The sequence below is a fragment of the Rhipicephalus microplus genome, chromosome 9, assembly GCF_043290135.1.
Source record: "Rhipicephalus microplus isolate Deutch F79 chromosome 9, USDA_Rmic, whole genome shotgun sequence".
In the NCBI taxonomy this organism is placed as follows: Eukaryota; Metazoa; Arthropoda; class Arachnida; order Ixodida; family Ixodidae; genus Rhipicephalus; species Rhipicephalus microplus.
This window is the reverse complement of record NC_134708.1, coordinates 38,194,517-38,217,618: the sequence shown is the minus strand read 5'-3', so window position 1 is coordinate 38,217,618 and position 23,102 is coordinate 38,194,517. Positions and strand designations below refer to the sequence as shown.

The following is a 23,102-nucleotide window of genomic DNA, read 5'->3' as shown; positions in this document are numbered from 1 at the left end:
GACGAAGGGCACGCCATGTTTCTTCCCTCAAGAACACTTGCCAATCCACAAATGTATTTTTAAAGTGCGAAACAAAGCCCATCAACAAAGCAAACACGCCGATGCAATTTTAACGGCTCGACCGGTCCGGCACTATATCGACGGATTCCGACTAATAAATCGCTCCGCTCTTGCGAACAGAGCGAGAAACTTTCGACGTGTTGGTCGCTTGTCGCTGACAAGGAGGATTAAAGAAAAATTGCTGGAGTGGAAGCTCCTGCAATGCTTTGCCAGCAGAAGTGAAGCCATCTTTTGCCACTGCCAAGATGGCGGAAACATGCTCTTTTCTGATAGTGCCCGCTTAAAGATCAAGTGGCTTTGATACGTTATGTAAATGCTACGTTAGTTCTATATTAAAGAATAGTTGTTCCCGACGAAGTAACACACAGAAACAAGTATGTATGACTGAATCTTCAAAGAACTTTGTCTCCAATTAGAGGCTCACTATAGAAAACTAGTAACCTTAAGACGCACTTGGAGCACTATGTGGCCCGAAAAAGTTCCCACATTAAACTCGTTGGGCTTGCGAGGGAAACGCTTCGTTTTTTATCGCTGAACGGTGGTACTTTATGATGCCCTTAGTAAGATGGCCGCCACAACCGACATCTTGCCAGAGGAATGGCTTCCCATCTGCGCAATCATTTCCGCTCCAGCAATTTTTTTTAATCCTCCTTGGTCGCTGACCACTGCGGCGAGAGCAAGCAGCCATTTTTTCCCCCGCTGGGAGAGAATTCGCAGCTTGAAAATCGCTACATTCTGTGCCATCATGAAACGGCTTTTAAGACCAGCGCATGCAGCAGCGTCTCAGCGACGCGTCCCTCCCCATTATTGGTGGCCCGCACAGCGCCACGAACGGAGACGCGCGCCATCTCAAAACACCGGGTTTTCATGGAGAGCTAGCTTGATGACATGACACATGATGACATACATGATATGTAGCAATCATGAGGGATTCAACGCGTTCATAGAGTTAAATGCTGCCCTGAAATAACGAGGACAGTACACACACGCAAGTGCTGAATACTTCATTGTGTGTTTGCTATGTGTAGGTGTTGCTCCCTGTCCTATCCTCGTCATTTCAGTGCCGCATTTAACTTTATGAGCAGGCTACGCCAACAACGCCAGCATTGTACCCTTGCTACGGATGCATGACACCACCCCACGGATCTGAACACAACGGAACAAAAGTTATTTCCGCAGACTTAATGGGGCACCACCTAAAGAGTGTTCTCCCCATGAACGCAAAGTGCTGCAGGCGCGAAGACGGGGGAGGGTAGGCAAGAACGGGAGGAGATGATGGTCAACAGCTGGATCAGGTGCATGTGGCTGATTGATTGATTGATTTGTGGGGTTTAACGTCCCAAAACCACCATATGATTATGAGAGACGATGTAGTGTGGGGTTCCGGAAATTTTGACCACCTGGGGTTCTTTAACGTGCACCCACATCTGAGCACACGAGCCTACAACATTTCCGCCTCCATCGGAAAAGCAGCCGCCGCAGCCGGGATTTGAGCCCGCGACCTGCGGGTCAGCAGCCGAGTACCTTTGCCACTAGACCACCACGGCAGGGCACGCATGTGGCTGGCATTGAAAATTATAAAGAATGTGCTGATGCAACAATATGGGTGCCTCGTTTACGTCAGTGAATACCCGCGTGGCGTCAACTAATGCACAATCTTGTTGCACGATTTGCAGCTTAATCCTGCCATGCTTGCGTACGTTAACAGACCGAGGTGCAGCGCTGGTTTCCAATTTTCCATGATGCGTGCAACAAAATAGCAGCCTCGATGACGTAATTGGGAACTCACGTGATGTCAACGTTAGCGTCATCACAGCTCCCGCATTGCTTCTGAAGAATAAACGTGTCGTTCTAGAGCACGGCTTTTCACTGAACTGACAACACGGCAGCCTTAGGTAATGTCAATTCTCACCTCTTAGAGTCTGTTGCTTCGAAATGGGCCATCACACACTCTGGAGTGCGTAACAGCTCTTTCACCATATGTGCATTCAAACGTTTATAAGGGAAATAGTGCTCAAATTCAGACGGACACAAAAGGAAACAGATGAAAAGAGGCACTGACTTACAACTCATCTTTATTTTGTAATGTGGTCACATTTATACCATGTGGCAGTCAGAACGCACGTGAGTCAACCATGGAAGTCTAACAAACGCCTGTTTTGACTGCCATTGAATAAAATGTGTCCACATTACAAAATAAAGATTAGATGTAAGTCAGCGCATGTGTCCGTCTGTCTTCCTTCGTGTTCGTCTAAATTGCGGCAGCATACTGCTCGCAGAGACAGTCACTTTACAATGCACTCGATCTACTGGACAACCAGACTCTTTCGGAAGGAAGAGACCTGCTGCACGGACAGGACTTTACGTAGCGGAAGAAAGCTGTGAAGGCGCTCCTGAGCTTGCTGCGACGAACTGGTCTCTCCAAATGAATCTGATCAGTATACGCCCCGTATGTGTGTGCATATGTATTCTTTTCTTTTATCTTTATTATTGTATATATCTCTCTATACTCTTTTTTCCCATACAGGGTATAGCAAACCGGTTATTTTACCATGTTGACCTCCCTGTCTCTTCCTTTTATTTATTTATCTCTCTCTCTCTCTCAGTGTTGTTTCCTCTTCTTGCACAATGAACCAACTTGCTCGGCCCCTCGCCGTAGCAAAAGTGTATAAGTAACAATGGAGCCAGGATGTTACACTCTATACAGCTGCGCTTCCAACATATTCCAGTACTGAATAATGTTCTGCCACAACACAACGGCAAGGCGGGTTCAAGGGCACAAACGCAGCTGCCGCTGTGACAACGTGCGTAAAAGGCACCCACTGCTATAGAGGCTGAAAGCTGCGCTGCGAAACAAGACCCAACGCTTCGCCTGCACGGGAAAAGATGTTTTAAGGTGTTACTACTGGTCACGCGCAATTTGCCGTGACACAAACTTGTGTTATACCTTTGTTTAGTTGCAGGTAAGGGCTTGAGAAAACAAAACGACCACACAATGAACGTATCCGTTTTCTTTATTCGGTCTGAAGCAGTGAGCTGAGCGCGTTGTTAGGTTAGAATAACAACGCGCAGCAAACAGGAACAACGCGAAGTCGCTCTTGCATGAATTCCTGTATATGATGTCCGTTTAAAAGCACAGAACCTTACTTGCTGAGGTATACCACAACATATGCATGCAGCGCTTCTATTTATGGCATAAATTGGCAACAGCCTCATACGCCTCATGAATTGAAAAAAAAAATCGCGGCATATCTTGCGAAGTGAGTGATGAGGATTGAGCGAAACAGTGGGTTCGTTTCGTGTTACCGTAAATCACCCGTAACGTTAACCACTGACGCATGTCAATGAGTGAGGAAGCGGTGTACAGTTATACACAATCTCTATTGGTCATAAGTGATACATTGTGTTGAGTTGTGAATTTCGTTTTGCCTTCATTATTACTGCTTTGTGGTATACCGAATCCAGCCTGAAGTTGGCAAACACGAGGTCTGCGCACGTTACCCTAGTGGTTGTTGGTTGTTTTCAGTCATACGAAATGCATCGCAGAGCAAATCGAGACGTCATCCACTGCACAAGCCAGTCGTTGTCGGTTATCGTCATCGCCATGATCTTCATCGTCATTAGCGTCATCGTCATGAGCGTGTGTGAGAGAGAGACTATTAGGGAAAGATATTTTTGCCGGCGTCTATATATCGCCGGCATTCTACTCTGTATTGGTTGAGAGCTGGGCTAGTTGGTGAGATATCATTTTAACATATGGTGTAGTAGCGAAAATTCGACGGGGACACAGAGCACAAGAAAGAACACGGCCCATGACGGTGTCCCTGTCAAATTATCGCTACTATATCACATGTTACAATGATGCTAATTGATTGATAAGTGTGGGGTTCAACGTCCCAAAACCACCATATGATTATAAGAGACGCCGTAGTGGAGGGCTCCGGAAATTTCGACCACCTGGGGTTCTTTAACGTGCACCCACATATGAGCACACGGGCTTACAACATTTCCACCTCCATCGGAAAAGCAGCCACCACAGCCGGGATTCGAACCCGCGACCCATGGGTCAGCAGTCGAGTAGCTTAGCCACTAGACCACCGCAGCGGGGCTGTTAAATTGAGGCTACCCTCTATATAGGAACAGGAATGGTGACTGAAATATTTTAGAAGACAGGCAAGAAAAAAAGATGATCAAAAGGTCGTAAACAAAAATTAAATGTGCAAGTGAAGCTGATAAAAGTATATATAGTTAGTGTGTCGGGTAACTTATGTTAATTGTTATATCATTAGAGCTTTCAGACAAGACTGATTTCGGACAACTAGACGCTGTTCTGAAGGTACAGGCACTGGACCCAATACGTTGCGCAACGTTATCAGACGGTGGCAAATCATGTTAATTTGTAGTTGAAACACTTGTCTCTCGTTGCGGCACGCCGGTCATTCAAGCAATATGCATCCTCCACTGTTTATATGCGTCCACAGTTATCACAACAGCGACTTGTGGTCCGCCCTATCCGGTACAAATAGTTCTTCGTGTATACCGTGTTCAGTCAAAGACAATGATATAACGTTTCTAGGTGACGATAGAGGGAATGGGGAATTTCCACTCTCATTTTCGGGTCAACGCCATACAGAAAGTTATCTTCGTGAAGCGGCAAATTCCAACGGTGGTCTTTTTCGTGATGGCCGCATATTTTTGCGATGTTCAAACCATCGGCTTTGGTAAAAAAAAAATATTCTCCTAAAATTCCGGTATTGGAGTCCATTTCGGAGATAGCTTCAACTGCTCTTATATTTTCCCCAAATGCCGCAGCATAGCCTGCATGTGCTGTGCTATGATGGCAGAAAGAGAATGTGTGGTCTGGAATGCGATTTTTCTTCATCAGCATCATCGTCAGCGGCGTCTACGGCACACGCCAACGCCGGACAATCCTCGACCTTAAAAAGCTTGGGCCTCTACACGCGCTGCCCACACAGCCGCACCGTACGTGCCGAGACACCTGCCGCCCTCAAGCGGAGGGCGAAAGAACGTCGTCGATTCGCTCTTTCGCCATCCGCTTGCTTGCGGAAGGTGTCCCCCCACGGTTGGTGCGCCTGTGCGGGCAGCGCGTGTGCAGGCCCTAAAACCCTGCGTGAGGCGGAGCCACGCACACGAATGACATCAGAAGACACGCCATCAAGTGTTGACGTCATAAGCTTACGTCGCCAGATGACACCGTCTCTTGCTCGACCAAGTCACGTGACGTAGTGACAAGATCGCAATGTAACTCATCAGATGAAATATTTGTCAAAGGTGGGCCGAATGGCAATGAAGGCCACGTGACCTACCAATAACATCATAACATGACGTCTTTTCATGACATCGTCTTTTCGGTCACGTGACCAGCTTACAACGTCTAAATTTCATGTGTTCATATAATATTCGTCTTTTGATCGAAGCTGGGACCACGCGACGTCAAAATTCACCTGACTAAGCGAAGTCATAACATAACGTCTTCGACGACATCACATCACGGTCAGAGATGGGTGGAGAGGCGCGAAAAGTCACGTAACCAATTCATAAAATCATAAGAAAAAGTAATCAAAAAATGACGTCGTATCTATAATTCAAAGGAGAACCGATGCCGGTAGTATACAGCGCAACACCTGGTGAGCACAGAAAGCTTCGGTGGGATGCAAGTAGAGCAATCGACTGGGAATGCCAAAGTAATTTATTTAATTCGTGTCTCGCGAGGGCACACAACGCTTTTGCCTGTACTCTATCTAATATATTTAACACACTTTTTTTAATTTTCCGCAGTCAGATGAAGATATCTCAGTCAGATACGAAACACTGTACGCTAGTTGTGCTGTCTTAGTGCACTGCATGAGCATCGCCAGTGTCATTGAGAACGATCTGAAAATTCCAGCGAGCATGAATTTGTACGGCTTGGTTCGGCAGCTTTGACTCGTGCTAGCTGTACGCAATAATTGTATTAGCGTCTTGAATTGGACTGGTTTGTACATACTGACAAATAAAGAAGTAATATATAGTGCAGGAACAGGACGGAGACGAGACGATACAGACACGAAGCTGTGAACGCGTAAGGTGGGGAAGGTTGAGAGAAAAGCCCGATGTACTAGAAGTGAACTGTATTAGCGTCTCGAATTGGGCTGGTTGGTACATACTGACAAAGAAAGAAGTAAAAGCGCTATAACAGGACGGAGCGCCGTATTTGAGTCTTCTCGCCTCCGTCCTGTTCCAGCGGCTAATGCTTCTCTCTTTGTTACGCAATAACGCAGTTCGCAGCTCAATTGAGCATTCACAGAAAGACCGAAACTTGGAAGACTGCTTGACATTGCATAAGGCAGAAATGCAGAAGGTAGGGGGCTTAACAAGAAAATCTTACGGTTGGCTACCCTACACGGAGGATTAGAGAAGCGGCATATAATGAGGAGAACGAGTGAGAGTGTACGTCTTATGTGGGAAACAGTCGAAACAGCTCTGAAGAGAGGACTCGTATGACGATCGCCTTGATAAACTAACGCTAACTCGTGGCTGAGGCTCCGCTTGTGGGCATTTTAATCCTCCATCATTTTGGTGTAGATAATTCATCTCGCGCTCACTTATCAGTTTTCGCGTCGCAAACAAAACTGTGATAATACAGATAGCTCAAAATCTCATTAAAAAGTATAAAACAGCCAGTTTTTAATTGCATTGCGCTGTTTGATTGAGCTTCCTATGCATTCGTCGCAGCGTTCCAGCTCCCTATTAAATCAATAAATGGGGCACACCAGGCGTTCTGCCTCTCACGTGACTAGAAAGAAGCGACCACTCATTTGCCCCCCCCCCCGACCCTTACCTTGCGCTAGCATATGCCATCAAGCCTGCATGCATCTGTAAAGATTACTTTTGTCGCCCAATGTCTACAGGCAGCTTGCATATAAATATGGATTCGGTTCTCGATTGAAGCAATCATGGATGGAGGCATTAAACGACAAAGTGCATAAAGGCAAATGTCAATGAAACTGATTGAAACTGAATGAATGAATGAATGAATGAATGAATGAATGAATGAATGAATGAATGAATGAATGAATGAAAACTAAGGCAAAATGCAAGGGCCCCAGCAAGAAAGGCATGCGCCTCATCGCTTGTTCGCAAATGCCGACTCGCTTTTCGGATTGAAGTCCTCGCTTATCGACTCGCTTCTCGGTCATTTGTTTGACGAATTTGATGTTTTACCGGACGCATATGAACTGTATATACGGATGCATACATGTTAAATATTCGATGGCACAACACCTAGGGTAACAGTATTACACGCAATGGGGTAACACGTTCACCATCGCGACCGAGAGGCAACATTGTTACGCCGGATTGTGGCGTATACATTCACTTATCTCAAGACTCGTTGAGGGTTTCCAATAGGTTTTGCAATGTTGACATCCGGGCACACGATGTGGGACGTAAAAAATATAAAAAATGGCGGCCACGAGCTTTAAACAGGAGGTGTCAGAAACAGGCATCAGAAGAAAAAAAAGAAAGGTGTTACGTTTCCCGATAAGCATATGCCAATGGAGGTAAAACAATAAAAAAGAAACAATATCTGAAGACGCTGCGTGTACTTCAGATAACTGAGTGCCAATGGGCATCTTTCCAAGTATATATACACACACATGCATGTCACTGCCAAAACGTCACAGTTTGCGCGTGCTTCCATGAAGGGCACCAGTATTAATGTCGTGCAATGTATACACACGCGGATAAGCCTTGCGCCATCGTGTAACGTACTATGGATTAGCGATTGTTACGCATTTTCCCTCGTTGTACATAGTGCACACGACGTTTCAGCCTTTCTAACACGACGGCTGAGATCCAAAACAATAATGGAGTTCAGGGAAAAACGGAGGCTTGATGAGCTACTCTGTAACTGCAGGATGTCTCTTAGTGGGACTCACTTAAGCCTTAGGCGCAACTCCAGTATTTGTTAAAAGGTGCCCGGACTACTCCGAATTCAAATAAAGAAGAACGGTGCCTTTCTCGCCTTCACTGTATACCTTTCCCTACGGGCACTGTATCATATTCGCCTCTTACTTCTTCAAAAGACACGTGTACAATCACAGCACTGCAGCTTTCAGCCTGTCGGGATTTGGCAATTTTCGGTTGCACGATGCGATCTCCTCTCGCGCAATCTAAAACCCACAAAACGAAGTGACATCTGTTGATCGCTCGCGACAGTCATGCGAGACAAGGCCGTTGCATGGCAAAGCAAAGCAGAAGGCTAAAAAGTCACAGCGTTTCAACGGAGTGAATGATGATGAGTGGGGTGAAGCGCCCGTCAGCCCGTCCGTCCATCCGTCCGTCCGTTCCTCCTCCGTTCGTCCGTTCGTCCGTCCGTCCGTTCGTTCGTTCGTTCGTTCTTGCTTCCGTCCGTGAGTCTGTCCATGCGTCCGTCCGTCTGCTAGTCTGTCTGTCCATCCGTCCGTACATCTAGCGAACACTCCAGTACCGCCATCTCACATCCCGTGTGGCCCGCTCTAGAGTGGGTATGTGTCACCGGTGGCTACCTATACCACTACATACAACGAAGGATGTACAAACCCACGCCCTAAGGAGCTTCGCCCCTAAAAACAGATATTTCTCGTATCCACTATACTGCATAAGACATATTGGCGCCGCCATCTTGAACTGTTAAGTAGATGTTTTGTTTTTGTTTTCGTATATTGCAATGCGATCAACTGATCACGAAATATTGTGCGCGCCAACTCGACCAAGTTTCATGTGTATGCGTCTGATGTAGTACTATTTGTCTGGTTGTTAAAAATGCAGAACACAGAGGCTAACAACTCATATGGCGGCACTCAAAGCCTTCCGTGAATAGTTTATACGGACCAGTCGAGAGATTATTTTCCCATGACGTCACGCGAACAGATTGCTGACGTCACGACGTGTGTCGAAAAGACTGGGAGTGCCCGGAAAGAATAACGCGTTCGTTCTTTGCAGTTTCGGAGACTGCTTATAATTGATTGATATGTGGAGTTTAACGTCCCAAAACCACCATATGATCATGAGAGACGCCGTCGTGGAGGGCTCCGGAAATTTCGACCACCGGGGGTTCTTTAATGCGCACCCAAATCTGGGAGACAAGCTTACAGAGGCATTTTAAAGGCACGCTGAAACACCTATATATAACTTGGTCATTGTGTGATCGCTTTCGCCCACGTTACAAATTCGCGCCAAAGTTCCCAGCTTCAACGACAGCCTAGTGTGTGGCGCCTGTGTAGACTGTCGCATAGTGATAATAACGATGATGATATCATATCTTTATCGGGTCTCTCTGCCATGGACCGAACGACGCATCGCCAAGTAAGCCGAAGTTTATTTAGAGAACGATCGGTGACTGCGGGCGTTACCTAATTCCGCCCACAACGTCAGTCGTCATTTCGCCAGCCTCGATTCGTCGAGAGAGCTTGCTTGATTTGACTGATATGTGGGGTTCAACGACCCAAAATCACCGCATGATTGAGAGACGCCTTAGTGGATGGCCCCCGTAATTTATAGCACCTGGGGTTCTTTAACGAGCACCCAAATCTGATAACACGGGCCTACAGCATTTTCGCCTCCATCGAAAACGCAGTCGCAGCAGTCGGGATTTGATCCCGCGAGCTGCGGGTCAGCAGCCGAGTACCTTAGTCACGTGACCACCGCGGCGGAGTATTCGTCGAGGGGGCTACTACGACCTCTGCGATTGGTTCGAAACTTCACCAATATGAAATTGAACAGCATCTGCACAATATCACCTGAGATGACATGTCTAAGAGAATTTTATTTCTGAAAAAATCATACATGCACAGAAGATATTCATGTGTTACATTGTTCGTTCTCACGACACGCTATTATATCTTAATATACATTCAAATGCTCAACAGGAATGGTTTGTACCTGTAAACAGACATTCTAACGTGCATAAAGAAAACTATGCTCAGAGGTACGTACAATTCATGAAAAGTAACGCATGACATTGGACTCAGAAGCGTACATTGCTGTTTGGTCCGTGATAACACAAAAATTTGCTTTTTCATGTCTTTCCATGTATCATTCTTTTTTGCACCTCTATTTTGAAAGGGCATCAGTCGATGATTTTGGCGCAATATGCACTGCCATTCAGTGTGATTGCGACGTAATGGTGTATTTTCGCGTCCCATTTTTTTATTAGTTCATGTATAAGCTTATCTTGTTTGTTCCATTTCGTGCTCTATTTCATAGTGTCATATTTTTCCCCATTTCGATGTAACATTTTTTCACTGCATTTCTTTTTATGTGCATTCCTTATATCGTTTTAATTTACTTCAGCCCCTCCCCACTACAATGCTTCTTGCAAGGCCTGAGGGTACCAATAAATAAATAAATAAATAAATAAATAGCTATCATAGTTTTGTGATAATGTAAGAACCCGAGACGATAATTCGTCATTTGTTATATAACTCTGTCAATCTCATTAGAAATTATATTACTTTCAAACTTGGAGCCTGTCATCCATTTCGTAATCTCTTTGCTAGCACGTATCAATGCCTTTAGCATTGTTTCCTTTGAACACTGACTTGTGGTACGTTTACCGTGATGCGTAGACCTAGTTCTTCTCTTTTACTTCTACATCCGTTCCTTTTGATCCGTGATTCAAGAGAGGGCTTCTCGGCTAATCCTTCGTAACGGACAAGCGTCAAGCAAAGAATCAAGCAGTCAAGGGAGCAAGCTGTGCTGTATGTAAAACCATATGTGCGTAAAAGAATGTTCGGCCGACCTATTTTTTTCCTGCATTCTGAGAACAGTTTCCAAGCGTAGATTTGGGATTAAATGAAGTCGAGAGGACGCGGATTTCGGAGGGTTGTAAGCATTTCTACGACTCGCCCCTCTAATCCAGCAGCCCAGTTTTTGACTCCCACATAGACTAAGTAGGCCCTCGTGTGGCTTGAAGCGCCTGGCGCCACCAGGCAGTGCCACGCTGTCTTCTTCCTCAGTCGGCCCTTTTACTTAACTCAGCAAACGAAGACGAGGTCGCTGAACTCTCGGGATAAACACGCGCGTATACATGGACACACCGCGGCTCGTGTGGACGATGAACAGAGAGCGTAAAAGAAGTCTAGACGGTGTGTCCACCCGCGGTGAACCTCGCAAACACGCGTGGACTCTGCGACTATAGTCTCTCTCGACAGAGATCACCGCCCCCGCGGTCGAGTCTCTTCGCCGACGCAGCGACTCTCTCAAGAGGCCGCTAATGGCCACCGTTCAAGCGACCGATGATAAAGGCTAGTATCGTCGGTTTTCGGGTATACCGCTGATAAGGAACCATCTTACGGTAGCTGTCTCCCCTCCCCCGCTCCCTTGTACGTGGCGTTTGCAACGATTATCTCGTGTCGAGATCGGCTGCACTGACACCCAAAAATGCATGAATGACACACACACGCACACACACGCACGCACATACACACTATGTGTACACGACTTTGAATCTATGCATGAGGTAGTTGTGGGGTTCGGCTCCTATCCTCTGTTATAAAGTTGTTGGTTTGTTTTTTGACTTCACGTTCATGGCCGCATATACCATTACAGATGCATTAGACTACCCGATCGTTTTTTTTCATATTAAGTGAATGGAAACATGCGCTCATCACTAGATCCAGTCAATGTGATGAACCAAACAATGACCACCAGTGGCCCCCTATCGCCAACACTGAGTCCACACTTGCTATAAATTTGGCAACACAAGCCGATATTAGCCGATCTCTTAATCAGTTCTAGCCAGTATTGACAATCGTTATAGGCCGATATCAGGCCATCACTATGCAAAAACACCTCGCCTGGCCTAATGGGCGTGGGCAGAATATTGCATTGTGGGGTGCAAACCCATGTCTCATCGCAGTGGGGGACAGCGGGGGGGGGGAGCGTTGCTGTAACTTGGATAAGGTGGAGTGGAGCCAATTCTCTTTTCCACACGTCTGCTATAGCCTAAAGTTTATAACGCTTATAACCTCTGGGGGTTTTACGTCCCTAAAACCCGATGCGATGACGGGGGATGCACGGAAATTTCGACCATGGCGTTCTTTAACGTTCGCGGACTTTGCACAGTACACAAGACTACCATTTCGCGCCATCTGAAAACGACTTCCGCTGCCGGGATCGATGACTTGACCTGCGTATATGAGCAGCTGAGTGGCGTAAGCGCAACACCACTGCTGCGGGCGCTCAGCCCTATAAGTTAGGTGCACATTAAGCAATCAATCTGACGTGGTGAAAGCCGCACCACACTTCTCCACTATGGCGAGCTTCGTAATCATGCATGCGTTTGATTGATTGATTTGTGGGGTTTAACGTCCCAAAACCATGACATGATTATGAGAGACGCCGTATAGTGGAAGGGCTCCGGAAATTTCGACCACCTGGGGTTCTTTAACGTGCCACCCAAATCTGAGCTCACGGGCCTACAGCATTTCCGCCTCCATCGAAAGTGCAGGCCACCACAGCCGGGATTCGATCCCGCGACCTGCGGGTCGGCAGCCGAGTACCTTAGCCACTAAACCATTTATGCATTTGGCACGTACAACCCCACAATTTGTTTTTTTTTTGTCACGAGAAAACACAAGCTGACCAAGTAGTTTGCCACGTGTACTTTTTTTTTCGCTCGCTTTGGTTCATTTCAGATATTAGGTATCGTTAAAAGACAAACTTTTCCCTTTAGCAAAGTTCTCGTCTTCTTGTCTCGCACTCAGAATTCACGCCGCGACGTGTCCGCTGTGGACCCACGCAGTGAAATACAATAGAGCGCCAGCTGCCAAAACTCGTATAACTGCTCACGGATATCCGGCATTGAAGTTCGCATTTGCGATTTAATCGAGTGCGTTTGATATATTTATGCGCGTTACGCTCACCCTTTGCCTTAATTAGCATAAAGGACACGCGCACGACGTGCCAGGCGCCGCAAAACCGGCTGCGTGCTCGCTCGCACAACCTGCTGTTATATCCGGTCGTCATTCCGCATCACGTGACACTAGGTGACCTCGTTAATTCGCCCTTCCTTGTATCTCACAATTGACACTGACAGGTGACACACGCGTCTTTGCAGTTTGTTGGACTTAAATGTCTCGAGCGCACTACACGTTATAAGCCTTAGAATGTATACATGCATAGGCGTACGTACAGGATGGTAGGGGAGGCGCCCCCACCCTTCAAATCTTGTCTTTTCTTAACCATCATCATCATCATCATCATCACCACCACCACCACCACCACCACCACCACCACCACCACCACCACCACCACCACCACCACCACCACCAACAGCAGTTTGAGTACACTCAGTGCTGGATGAAAGGCCACTTCCATGTTCCGTAGATCAAGTCGGCCCTGCGCTTGCTGCTGCCAAGTCATACCCGCAAACTTCGCAGTTGTACTGTGGTGAGCTTCTTGCTATCATAAACCTTATTTTCTTCGTTTTTAGTAAACCAGCCGTTGAGTAGTGGGATTTAGCACATTTCTCCACCGTTGAGAAGCATACAATGTAGAGAATCGTAAAACGCAGCGAACTACCCAAAAACGCTTGCTGCTGCGTCAACGTCGAAGAGGATGACGCAGCGCAAAGCGCGCAATGGTTCCTATTATTATTATTAATATTTCATTTTCTAAGTGCAGAAACCTTTACAAAAAGCGTGCTACGCGTAGAATCATACGAGATGTATTATTGCATTGTTGTTCGTTACTGTTTATTATTTTTTGCCGATGCATCTAAGCCATCGAGGCAGCTGTCAGACGAGATATAGCCGCGCGACAAATGAGTCGTGGGACGTGAACTATACAAAGGGCGCCTTGTCATTTCTTTATAATTTCCACTGCGTATATATTCGCGCGACGTGCCCCGCGGATAGTGTGTCATTTATTGATGCTGTTTGCTGCTGTTAATTTGTTATTAAAACATCCAACAGACATTAAAGGTCAGGCCTGTAGCCACGAATTTCGTTCGGAGGGAAGGGAGACTTGAAGGCCTTGAAAAACAGCAAAATTTTTTATTAGTTGACATAGGTAAACCACACAGCCCTCCGAATTTCGGGGCGGGGGAGGGGGAAATTAGGGTACCCCAATGGCCACGGGCCCGTGGAAAATATAATTTAGATAGGCCTTGAGGAGGCATCCGTGCTAGTGTCCATCTCTCCCTTGCAGATATCGTGATCACTTGTAATTCATTACGCACCCTTGGATTGCATCACGTATCACTGCCATAATGCTGATGTCTGTACACAGCTTTTACGTTTATTTATAGCAAGTGTTTTTTAGGCCTCTACAGAGCCATAATATTCTTTATCATGATCATCCTTGGTCATCGCCAACATCACATAAACGACATGGAGATCTTTGACCACGTATGACCCTTGCACCCCTAAACCCGACTAATCATCGAGATATAATTAGGACCGTATGAGTGACTAGGCAAGCAACAGTGTAGGCTGTATAGCAGACGGGAATCGCCGCATTTCAAAGTTAGGATTAACAGAAAGAAATGAAGGCGAGGATGACATGCAATTCGTAGTGCCGACAACCTATGACTAATTAAAGTAACGGAATATCGGTGCCACCGAAAACATAGACATAGGTCGTGGACGACGTTGCGAGGAAAATTTTGAATTTTAGCGACATTGGACGGTGTCAGCTTTCTCGCGCAATGCATGGGGTAACTTAATATCACTGGCAGAGATGGTTACAACCAAGATTACGGAATCAACTGTTTGCAACTGCAGGCGAACACTGAGCATTATGTCGTTTCGATTATATCAGAAGTAAAGCACGTGAAAGATAAAGTAAAAAGACACTGTCTCTCACGCGATAAGAACTCAGTCGATGGCGTCGTTTACTCAGTGGATGACATTGTTTTGATGACTTGTTATTTTGTAACAACCTGGGTATTGTGATGTCAGACTTCTAAAGAATGGTGCACGAGTTGATCTTAGAGGCAACGCACATATTTCACTTCAACTTACTGGTGTTGACACTAACTGCTCAGTTGTTATTTTTATTACTTTTATTTACTCTTTATCTTATGTATTATTACCCTCCTCCTATCACGTGTGGAGTGGTCAACCAGGCCGAAGCTTGGTTAACCTCCCTACTAATGGAGTCTCATGCCTCTGCAAATGCTTAAATTGTTCATAAATTTCTATGTCAATTATACGAGTGTATACAGCGCAATTCATTGTATCCGCATGCATTTTGTGTCTGTTTTTGAATTGTTTCATTGATATCGTTTAGTTGTGAATTTTTACGAGAGTGACCTCTAATTCTTAAAATGTGTTATGTAAACTTCTGATGCTATTTATGTTTGAATTTTGTATGTACGATTGCAGGTTGCTTGAAACCAATGTATTGAATATATATATTGTTTGTCAGTGCTGATGTCTAAGCTTTGCACTGTCACGGACTGCGGAGGGACAAGGGCCTTTGTCAGGCTGTTCGCCTTTAGCCCTTTGCCCCTGCAGTGAGCTCTGTATCCGGCTTACTGTAAATAAAAGTACTACTACTACTACTACTTTTCCCGATTCATTTTTTTCTATTTCCCCTCTCGCTCACTTAATATGCTTAATATATATAGAGTACTCGCTCACTGCAAGCACTTGTTAGCAGTGATAAATACGATATTTTATCGAAATGATGACTACAATGCCAGATAAGGTGTGGTCTATAGGGATGGCTAGTGATGTCTAGTGATGTCTAGTGTTGACTGACGTATCTCGTTTCAGGCTACCTATCCACTGATGTAACGTTCACAACGTGCTTCATCAATGCCGATCCGCATGAGGCGTCGAACAAGTTTTCTATTGGACGTTCTCAGTGCGTCGACCTGTTGTGACTCGGAAAAAAAAAAAACTCGTACGTCGCAGTAGCCCGACGTTTGTTCTCGGCGCAGAGAGAATTGTGAAGACGGGAAAACGAAGATCAAGCGGGTATAAACAACGCCTAAGTACAGAGGCACCCCGCAGACGAGAGCGAGCTCTTTCGAAATGCCAGGAAAGAATATAGTATACAAAACAATGAGCAGGGCAATTTCCTTAAGTAAAAATATAAAGAAAGTGTCGTTTCTGTTTCCTTTCAAACGCTCCGCCTTTCGAACTGCTTTCCCCGCAAAATGTGCTTTTAGAGCGTCGCCGTTCTCTTTCTCTAAACTTACTCGCTAACCAACGGTCAAAACTAAAAAAAAAGCAAGCGCCGGACACACGTTAAGCAGCTCCGTTATGATCTAACTCTGCTGAACCCCGCAGCATCTATACATAACATTGTTTTCGAACAGCACTTGAAGTGGTCTTTCACTAATAAAGTGCAACCAGCACGTGAAATATGCGAATAGCCGTTAGCGGCCGTTCACACTTATTCTAGTCGCATGTCCACAAATTTTTCTGCAGATACAAACATGTTTCGCGGGAATTATACAAACGATTGTCTGTATAGATGTATGGGTTAACACATACATTTACACCTTATTTTCCACTGCTTGCAAGCGATCCTCTTGTACCGTTGTCTGGCGTGCTTAGTTTTCAAGAAACGGCAATTTTTTTGAAAAAAAGTTTCAGGGTTACATAAATTTAATGAATCATTTAACACCTTGTAACTGGCGCAGGACAGCCTCACTTCTTTTCGCGCTGTCAAACCTGATTTCGAGAATTCATATTTCGTCAAAGCGTCAGGCGTAGATCACGAGAAGCTCTCGTAGCGAAATGCAACGCGGGCGATGGCTCCTTTACAACGCAGAGGCACACATGACGACGGCAAAATCGAGCCCACACGTCAGTTCACGCACACGTCAGCCCGCCTCCGGCGCTTCAGTTAGAGGCACTATACACGCGCACCTGTTGCGGCGAGCGTTCCTTTAGGCGTCTATGACGTCACTATTGCGTCAGCGAGGCGCCAATTTCGAAAAAAAAGGATGCGCGATCAAATAAGAGAGCGCGCTTTCACTGCAAAGCGTCCCACTCCGCGGGGGAGAAGCGAACGAATATTTCTTCAGACATTGCATCATCGTACGATTCGCGATTGATAGGGCGTTGAACGCGGAGAACGACGCGCCACCACAGCCGAAATTCAATGTTCTAATTCCGATCAGATGGGTCTGTCATTGACGTATTCAAGGCGCATTTAGTGTAACCAGAAGAATGCGATCAATCAATTTCATTTGAATACAGCATTTTAAAACAGGGCACTCGGTGCTTGTCTTGATTTCCTTGACGTTGGACTATATATATATCAGAAAAGGGAAATGACAAGCTGTCAGCATCGCTATGCCAGCTAACATCTGTTCGTCATCAGTGTATCTCGTTTTAAAAATAGTGGACGCAATGTCGAAGCCGATAGAAGTTCATTTCCTCCTTTCGTCACTATCAACAACAGCAACACGTACACCGATATAAATGTATTTTTGAGGTTCCAAACGCGTGACATATGCTACGACTCGACGTGAAACGAATCTTTTTTTTTTTTTGTTTTCGACTCACCCGTCTTGTTGAGCGAGGTGTAACTGCCGTTTTGCATTGTGGCGACGCTGAACAAAAATGGGCCCCCAACTTGCGGGCCCTTGTTGTATCCCACCAAAAAAACACAGCGCACGCACACACCACCACGTCGAAGCGTTGGGATCCTCGCGAGGCGCCGGTTGTAAATATTGCGTCGCCTTGGTAAGCCGGCGACGTAGACACTCGCCGGTCGGGAAAGTTAAGGCCCGACCACGCGACCGCTCTCGGCAGTCGGCTGAATGGGAGAGAGTCGACTGGATCGCGACTCCCCGCAACGGCTGGCTGCTCAGGCGACAGCGCCTCGCCACGACGAGATGCGAAGCGGCTGACGCAACATTTCTCCGGCGCGCCGATGAGGATTTACCCCTATATTCACAAACGCTCCTCGACTCGACGTTCACCCTTCACTTGACAGAGTGCGCCACAGCTCGGCTCAAAAATGACGCTGCGCTACTCAAGAATCGCAGCAGACTATCGCTGATATGCAGTGATTTGCCGTGCCTAGAGACGGCGCTTCCATCGGCTTTCTCAAGTGAAGGTGAAGCCTGAGTGAAGGGACGTTCTAGAATACGGGGGTTAATCCTACTTACGGCACCATTTTTTTTTCTTTTTGCATCCTCCTTTCGGCACCAATTTTCGAGATCTTCCTTCAGGCACCAAGGAAAACTTGAAATATGCTGTATATACTAGATCTGTTCTATGTACACCACTAGATCGCCCAAGTATGATGGTTTCGTAATTGTTTATTTTTTTTTCTAAAAGACTGCTATTATTCTTTTTTTGTTTAAATCTTTCTGTATGGGACCCTTCACTAGCCGCTTAGGCTATGGGTCGTAATATTTCTGTACGCATTTTTTATATTATGGTGCAATAAAATTCCCCCTGTTGATTGATTTGATTGAAGTGAGACACCATCGCAACACATTGCAGGCAAACGTGAAACAATGGTTCACGTTCAGTTTTTACTTCTTTTTATAGGAAACGCGCTTTATATAGGGTGGTTTCTGCTTATGAAATTTGTTTTGGCTCCGTTATTGCAAATACAATACTTATTATAATGTTTGAAGATGGTTGTTTTCAGTGAATTTAACCTGTACGAAAACGTATCGATGAGTTAATAGGTAGTCTTCGAATATTATACGCTAAGTTAGCGGGCGTAGCGTCAGCGTTCATCACTCAATGGGAGACTACAAGAGGCGAGCGTAGGACGTATGCGCAACGAAAACGCAAAGATTTGCGTACGCTATTTGAAAGCTCCCTATTGTCATATCCAGGGGGGGGGGGGGGATAAGGGGACCGGTTCAACCTCTACCCCTTCCCCCCGAATACGCGCACACAAATTCACGGACCAGCACGCATAGTGGGTGTTCAACCCCCCCCCCCCTCCTTCTCTCTCACGAAAAAATTTTCTGGCTGCACGAATGTTATGGACTGTTTTTTTTTAAATCACCTATACGTTAAAGGTTTGTGACCAAAAGGGGTGTGTCAAGCGCTCTAATTGCCCGCATTAAAATGCTTGGGAGAGTAAGGAAACAATGCTGCGGTTTTCTTCGTCACAAGCTAGCATTTCTATTTTGTCACTAGTATGATGACGTATTCTAGACTTTCCTTGTGAGACAGATCGTCGACCCTAGCAAGCTTCCTTTTTTATGTTTGTTTTTGTTCTCTTTAAATCCTCCTGCAGCAGACGCGGTTTTTCGCTCCGACCTGTGCACCTGCTGCTCATACTACCACGTACACGACCGCGGCGCTGCGGGCGGCGTGTGGCGGATATGACGGAGCGTCTGCGGCGCAAAATAGAAAGGGCGGAGGAGAAGGGTTATATCACTGCGGGGCCGTGCGTGGCGCAAACTTCAAAACCAGTTTGAAGGCCGCGAGGAGAGCGATAATGTCGAGGAATTCAGGTCGGTATAGAGAAACGGGACGAGCTGTCTTCTCGGAGCAAGCGAAAGTCGTAATCATTAAGATTGTATAATTATTCTCGATGTGTTGTATGATCCGGGAGCGGCGCCTGAAAAGGGGGGGGGGATATGGGAGCGAATGAGTTGTAAGGGAGGGGGGCACGATGCCCTTTGGAAACTTAACGCGCCCCTTTGCCGACTACGCATCCCCACACCTGCGTTATAAAAACCTCAACTTGGTTTAAGCTGGTTTTTTGTTCGATGTATAGCTCGAACTGCGCATGTGTGTATGGGGGAGTTTACGGCGCACATTCTTTCTCATTCTCTTTTTTACCCTTTCGTTCTCTTGTACACGAACTGGGCAATTCTAGTTGACATCAACACCCTATTGATATTTTCCGAGTCATATAATAATAATAATAATAATAATAATAATAATAATAATAATAATAATAATAATAATAATAATAATAATAATAATAATAATAATAATACGATAAATGATTACAGATGAGCACCGCACCCACTGTTCCACAGAGGCGGACTGAGAGTTACAGAAGCCTGCAAGCCGGATGAAATCAGATGCGACGCGAATACGAAGTGAAATGTAGCACTGTTTCAAGACCTCGCCTGCAAAGTTGATAGATTATGAAATACACACTCATTCAAACATAAAAAAAGCACAGGGGAAGTTATTGGACCTAGTTGTGGTGTAAATGTGAAGAAAGAAAAGTGGATTCGAAGATTACAGCTTTCGTTCCTGCCCACGGCAAGTTATCTTTTCATCGACTTTTCTCTCTTCACATTAACATTGCGATTGGGTCTAGTAACTTCTTATTGTTTGTTAGATACCATTAAAGAACAGCTGATTGCAACGAGTGGCAACGACGCAAAGTTTCACGAGGACGAGCGTGTCCTGTGCCGGCTGACTGGGTCACCGGGCTCAACGCATACACTAAGTTGGGAGCGGGAGGAGAAGGCGAGTGCCTCTGCGGATGGGTATTTTTGGGATAGCAGGGAGGGGAGCACGAGGAGGAGAAGAAAGAATGCTCGAAGCCTCTCTTTCAAACGTGCGTGCCATGCTGATCCCCGGAACTTCCAGAAGCAGCAATGTGCAGAAACCTTCCGCCATGGGCGTCCGGTGTCTCCCAAGACGTGCTCTGGCGTCGCGAATCGGTACTACGACGCGCCAACTTGAAAGCGTCAGGCGAACAGTCTTGCACCCTTTGCAACCCGGCATCCTCATTTCGTGGCGCAATGCTTACTTCCAAGGCGAAAGCACTTGCCTCATCGAACGTGAAAATTGATCGACGGCGTCGGCTGCGTCAACATGAGTGCCGAGAGAAATTATCACGTGGTATGAAATGACGTCACAGACCGCCAAAATTTGTAACGTTAAAGGCCCGACATTACGTATCCGTCGCAGCGTGTCTGCCAGCGCGAGGCTTTTTGACGCAGCGCCGTGCCCTCTCCAAATGTAGTGAGTGGGCGTGTGGCTACGTAGTAGCAGTGATTCTTAAAAGAGAGAAAAAAATGATACAAGTGAGCCCCGTAACTGTCTGCATCACAGTGCGACGCCTCAACAGTGGCTCACGAGGGATAGGGATAAGGAGTGATTAAAATGATAGGGAGGGTTCAGAGGGATAGGGATAGAGATAGGGGCAGGGACAAAACGACCCACATACAGAAAGAAATAAGGAGAAGGTGTAAAAGATGAACATGGTCGCAGAAGTCCGAGAACGAGGTTATGCCATACCAATTTTGGTATTGATACCATTATTGTGGTGGCCATGAGAGCTAAAAGTCGTAGGCAGCCAGATAGATAGATAGATAGACAGATAGATAGATAGATAGATAGATAGATAGATAGATAGATAGATAGATAGATAGATAGATAGATAGATAGATAGATAGATAGATAGATAGATAGATAGATAGATAGATAGATAGATAGATCAGGGGCGCAGGCAGTTTTTTGAGGGGGTATCTTATTAATCTGAACTGAGTGCCGTGTAGGTAGATGTGGTCAAGGTCAAGTATGTGTCACTTTGACCTCTACATGCTATACATATTTATTTTTTATTATTTATATAAAATTACCTTACAGGCCTCAGTTAAGGCATAGTGTAAGGGGGGCAGTACAAGAAGTGAATTGTTTAATCGTTCACAACATAAAAATACAGGAACGTACTTAATGAACCAAATGACAGAGCAGTACAACAGAAAGTATTTTCGGCAGCACTGGTTACAAAAAAAAATCACAACACCAGCAAGAAAAAACATAACAAGAAAACAACCACCGTGGCATTATCTATAAAGTATTGTTAGTCAAGCAAACTTCAGATTTTATACAAATAATTATTGACGTATCAAGAAAAAAAGAAAAGAAAACAAACGACACTACGTGTTTAAAATGATGGCTTAAAATAAAAGAAGGAAATATTACTATGGCACTAAGGACATACAGCTATAGTGTCAGATTTCTTTTCGCTTCCCTGGCCAGATAACTAGTCAACGCGTCACGGAAAGTATTAGTGTTAACTAGGCTTGCGATGCTATCTGGCAGGGAGTGCCAACATCGGACAGCACGTGGATACACGTGTTGACCCGTAAATAAATATTAATTGTAAACAAATATTCATTGTATCCACGTTGACTGACTGAACAACTTTATTAGTAAATTGATGGGGGCTAGGGAAGGGAGGAGGACTATTCGAAGTAGGCGTCTTACATCTTCTCAGCCCATTATATACGGGGATTCGCTCGCCGGATTTCAAGCTGGACGGTCGTGCCCTCGCGATCTCCGACGCCAGCGTAGCTCCCGCCGACTGGATCGCGCTCCGCGGTCTCCTGACGCCGTGCAGCTCTCGCATTGTGGTGCCCCGCCCTTGGACTGCTTTGACGGGATCCCCACTTTCTTATCTCCTTCTATCTTCCGTCACTTGCCTCTCTATTTCTTCACCTATTTCCTTCGATTCTTTTATCCCTCCTTCCCCCTCCCCTATAAGGCACTGCGCCGTGTCGCCTATAGGCAGACATAAATTAGGTGCCTTCTTCCTATTCCTTACGAACCACTAACCAACCATTATATACGAATGGCGTCCTCAAGTTGACGTCGTTGCGCGAGCTGCGCCAAGTGGTCGCCCACCATTGTTCACTAGAAATTAGGTGTTTCACGAAAGCCGGAGCAGGGTGCTAGGAGACCTCCACATTATGCGGTTTAAATCTGCTACGGAACAGGCGCGTAATTTAAAAGAGGGAGAATGGTTAATGGAGTGGAAGGATGAATGCAATGTAAGGAGTAAGGGAAACAAAATGTGCGGGTATGTAGTGACGCACCCTTTGCAAAACCATTCAAAGATACCTTCGATACGGTTCTTGTTGCATTGATTGATATGTGGGGTTTAATGTCCCAAAATCACCATTTGACTGTGAGAGACGGCGCAGTGGAGGGCTCCGGAAATTTAGACCACCTGGGGTTCTTTAACGTGCACCCAAATCTGAGCACACGGGCCTACAGCATTTCCGCCTCCATCGGAAATGCAGCCGCCGCAGCCGGATTCAATCCCGCGACCCGTGGGTCAGCAGCCGAGTGCCTTAGCCACTAGACCAC

At 45.9% G+C, this 23,102-nt stretch overlaps 1 protein-coding gene across 1 annotated transcript in view; it reads right to left on the bottom strand.

Moving 5' to 3' along the window:
* The window catches only part of LOC119163699 (sodium-dependent proline transporter), a 76,493-nt gene extending 58,671 nt beyond the window's left edge, over positions 1 to 17,822 (bottom strand). Inside the window, exon 1 of the mRNA XM_037415761.2 lies at positions 17,571 to 17,822. Within this exon, the coding sequence (XP_037271658.2) occupies positions 17,571 to 17,607 (37 nt within the window). The 5' untranslated portion in view covers positions 17,608 to 17,822. The remainder of the gene's footprint in view (positions 1 to 17,570) is intronic.
* Between the last annotated feature and the right edge of the window lie 5,280 nt (positions 17,823 to 23,102).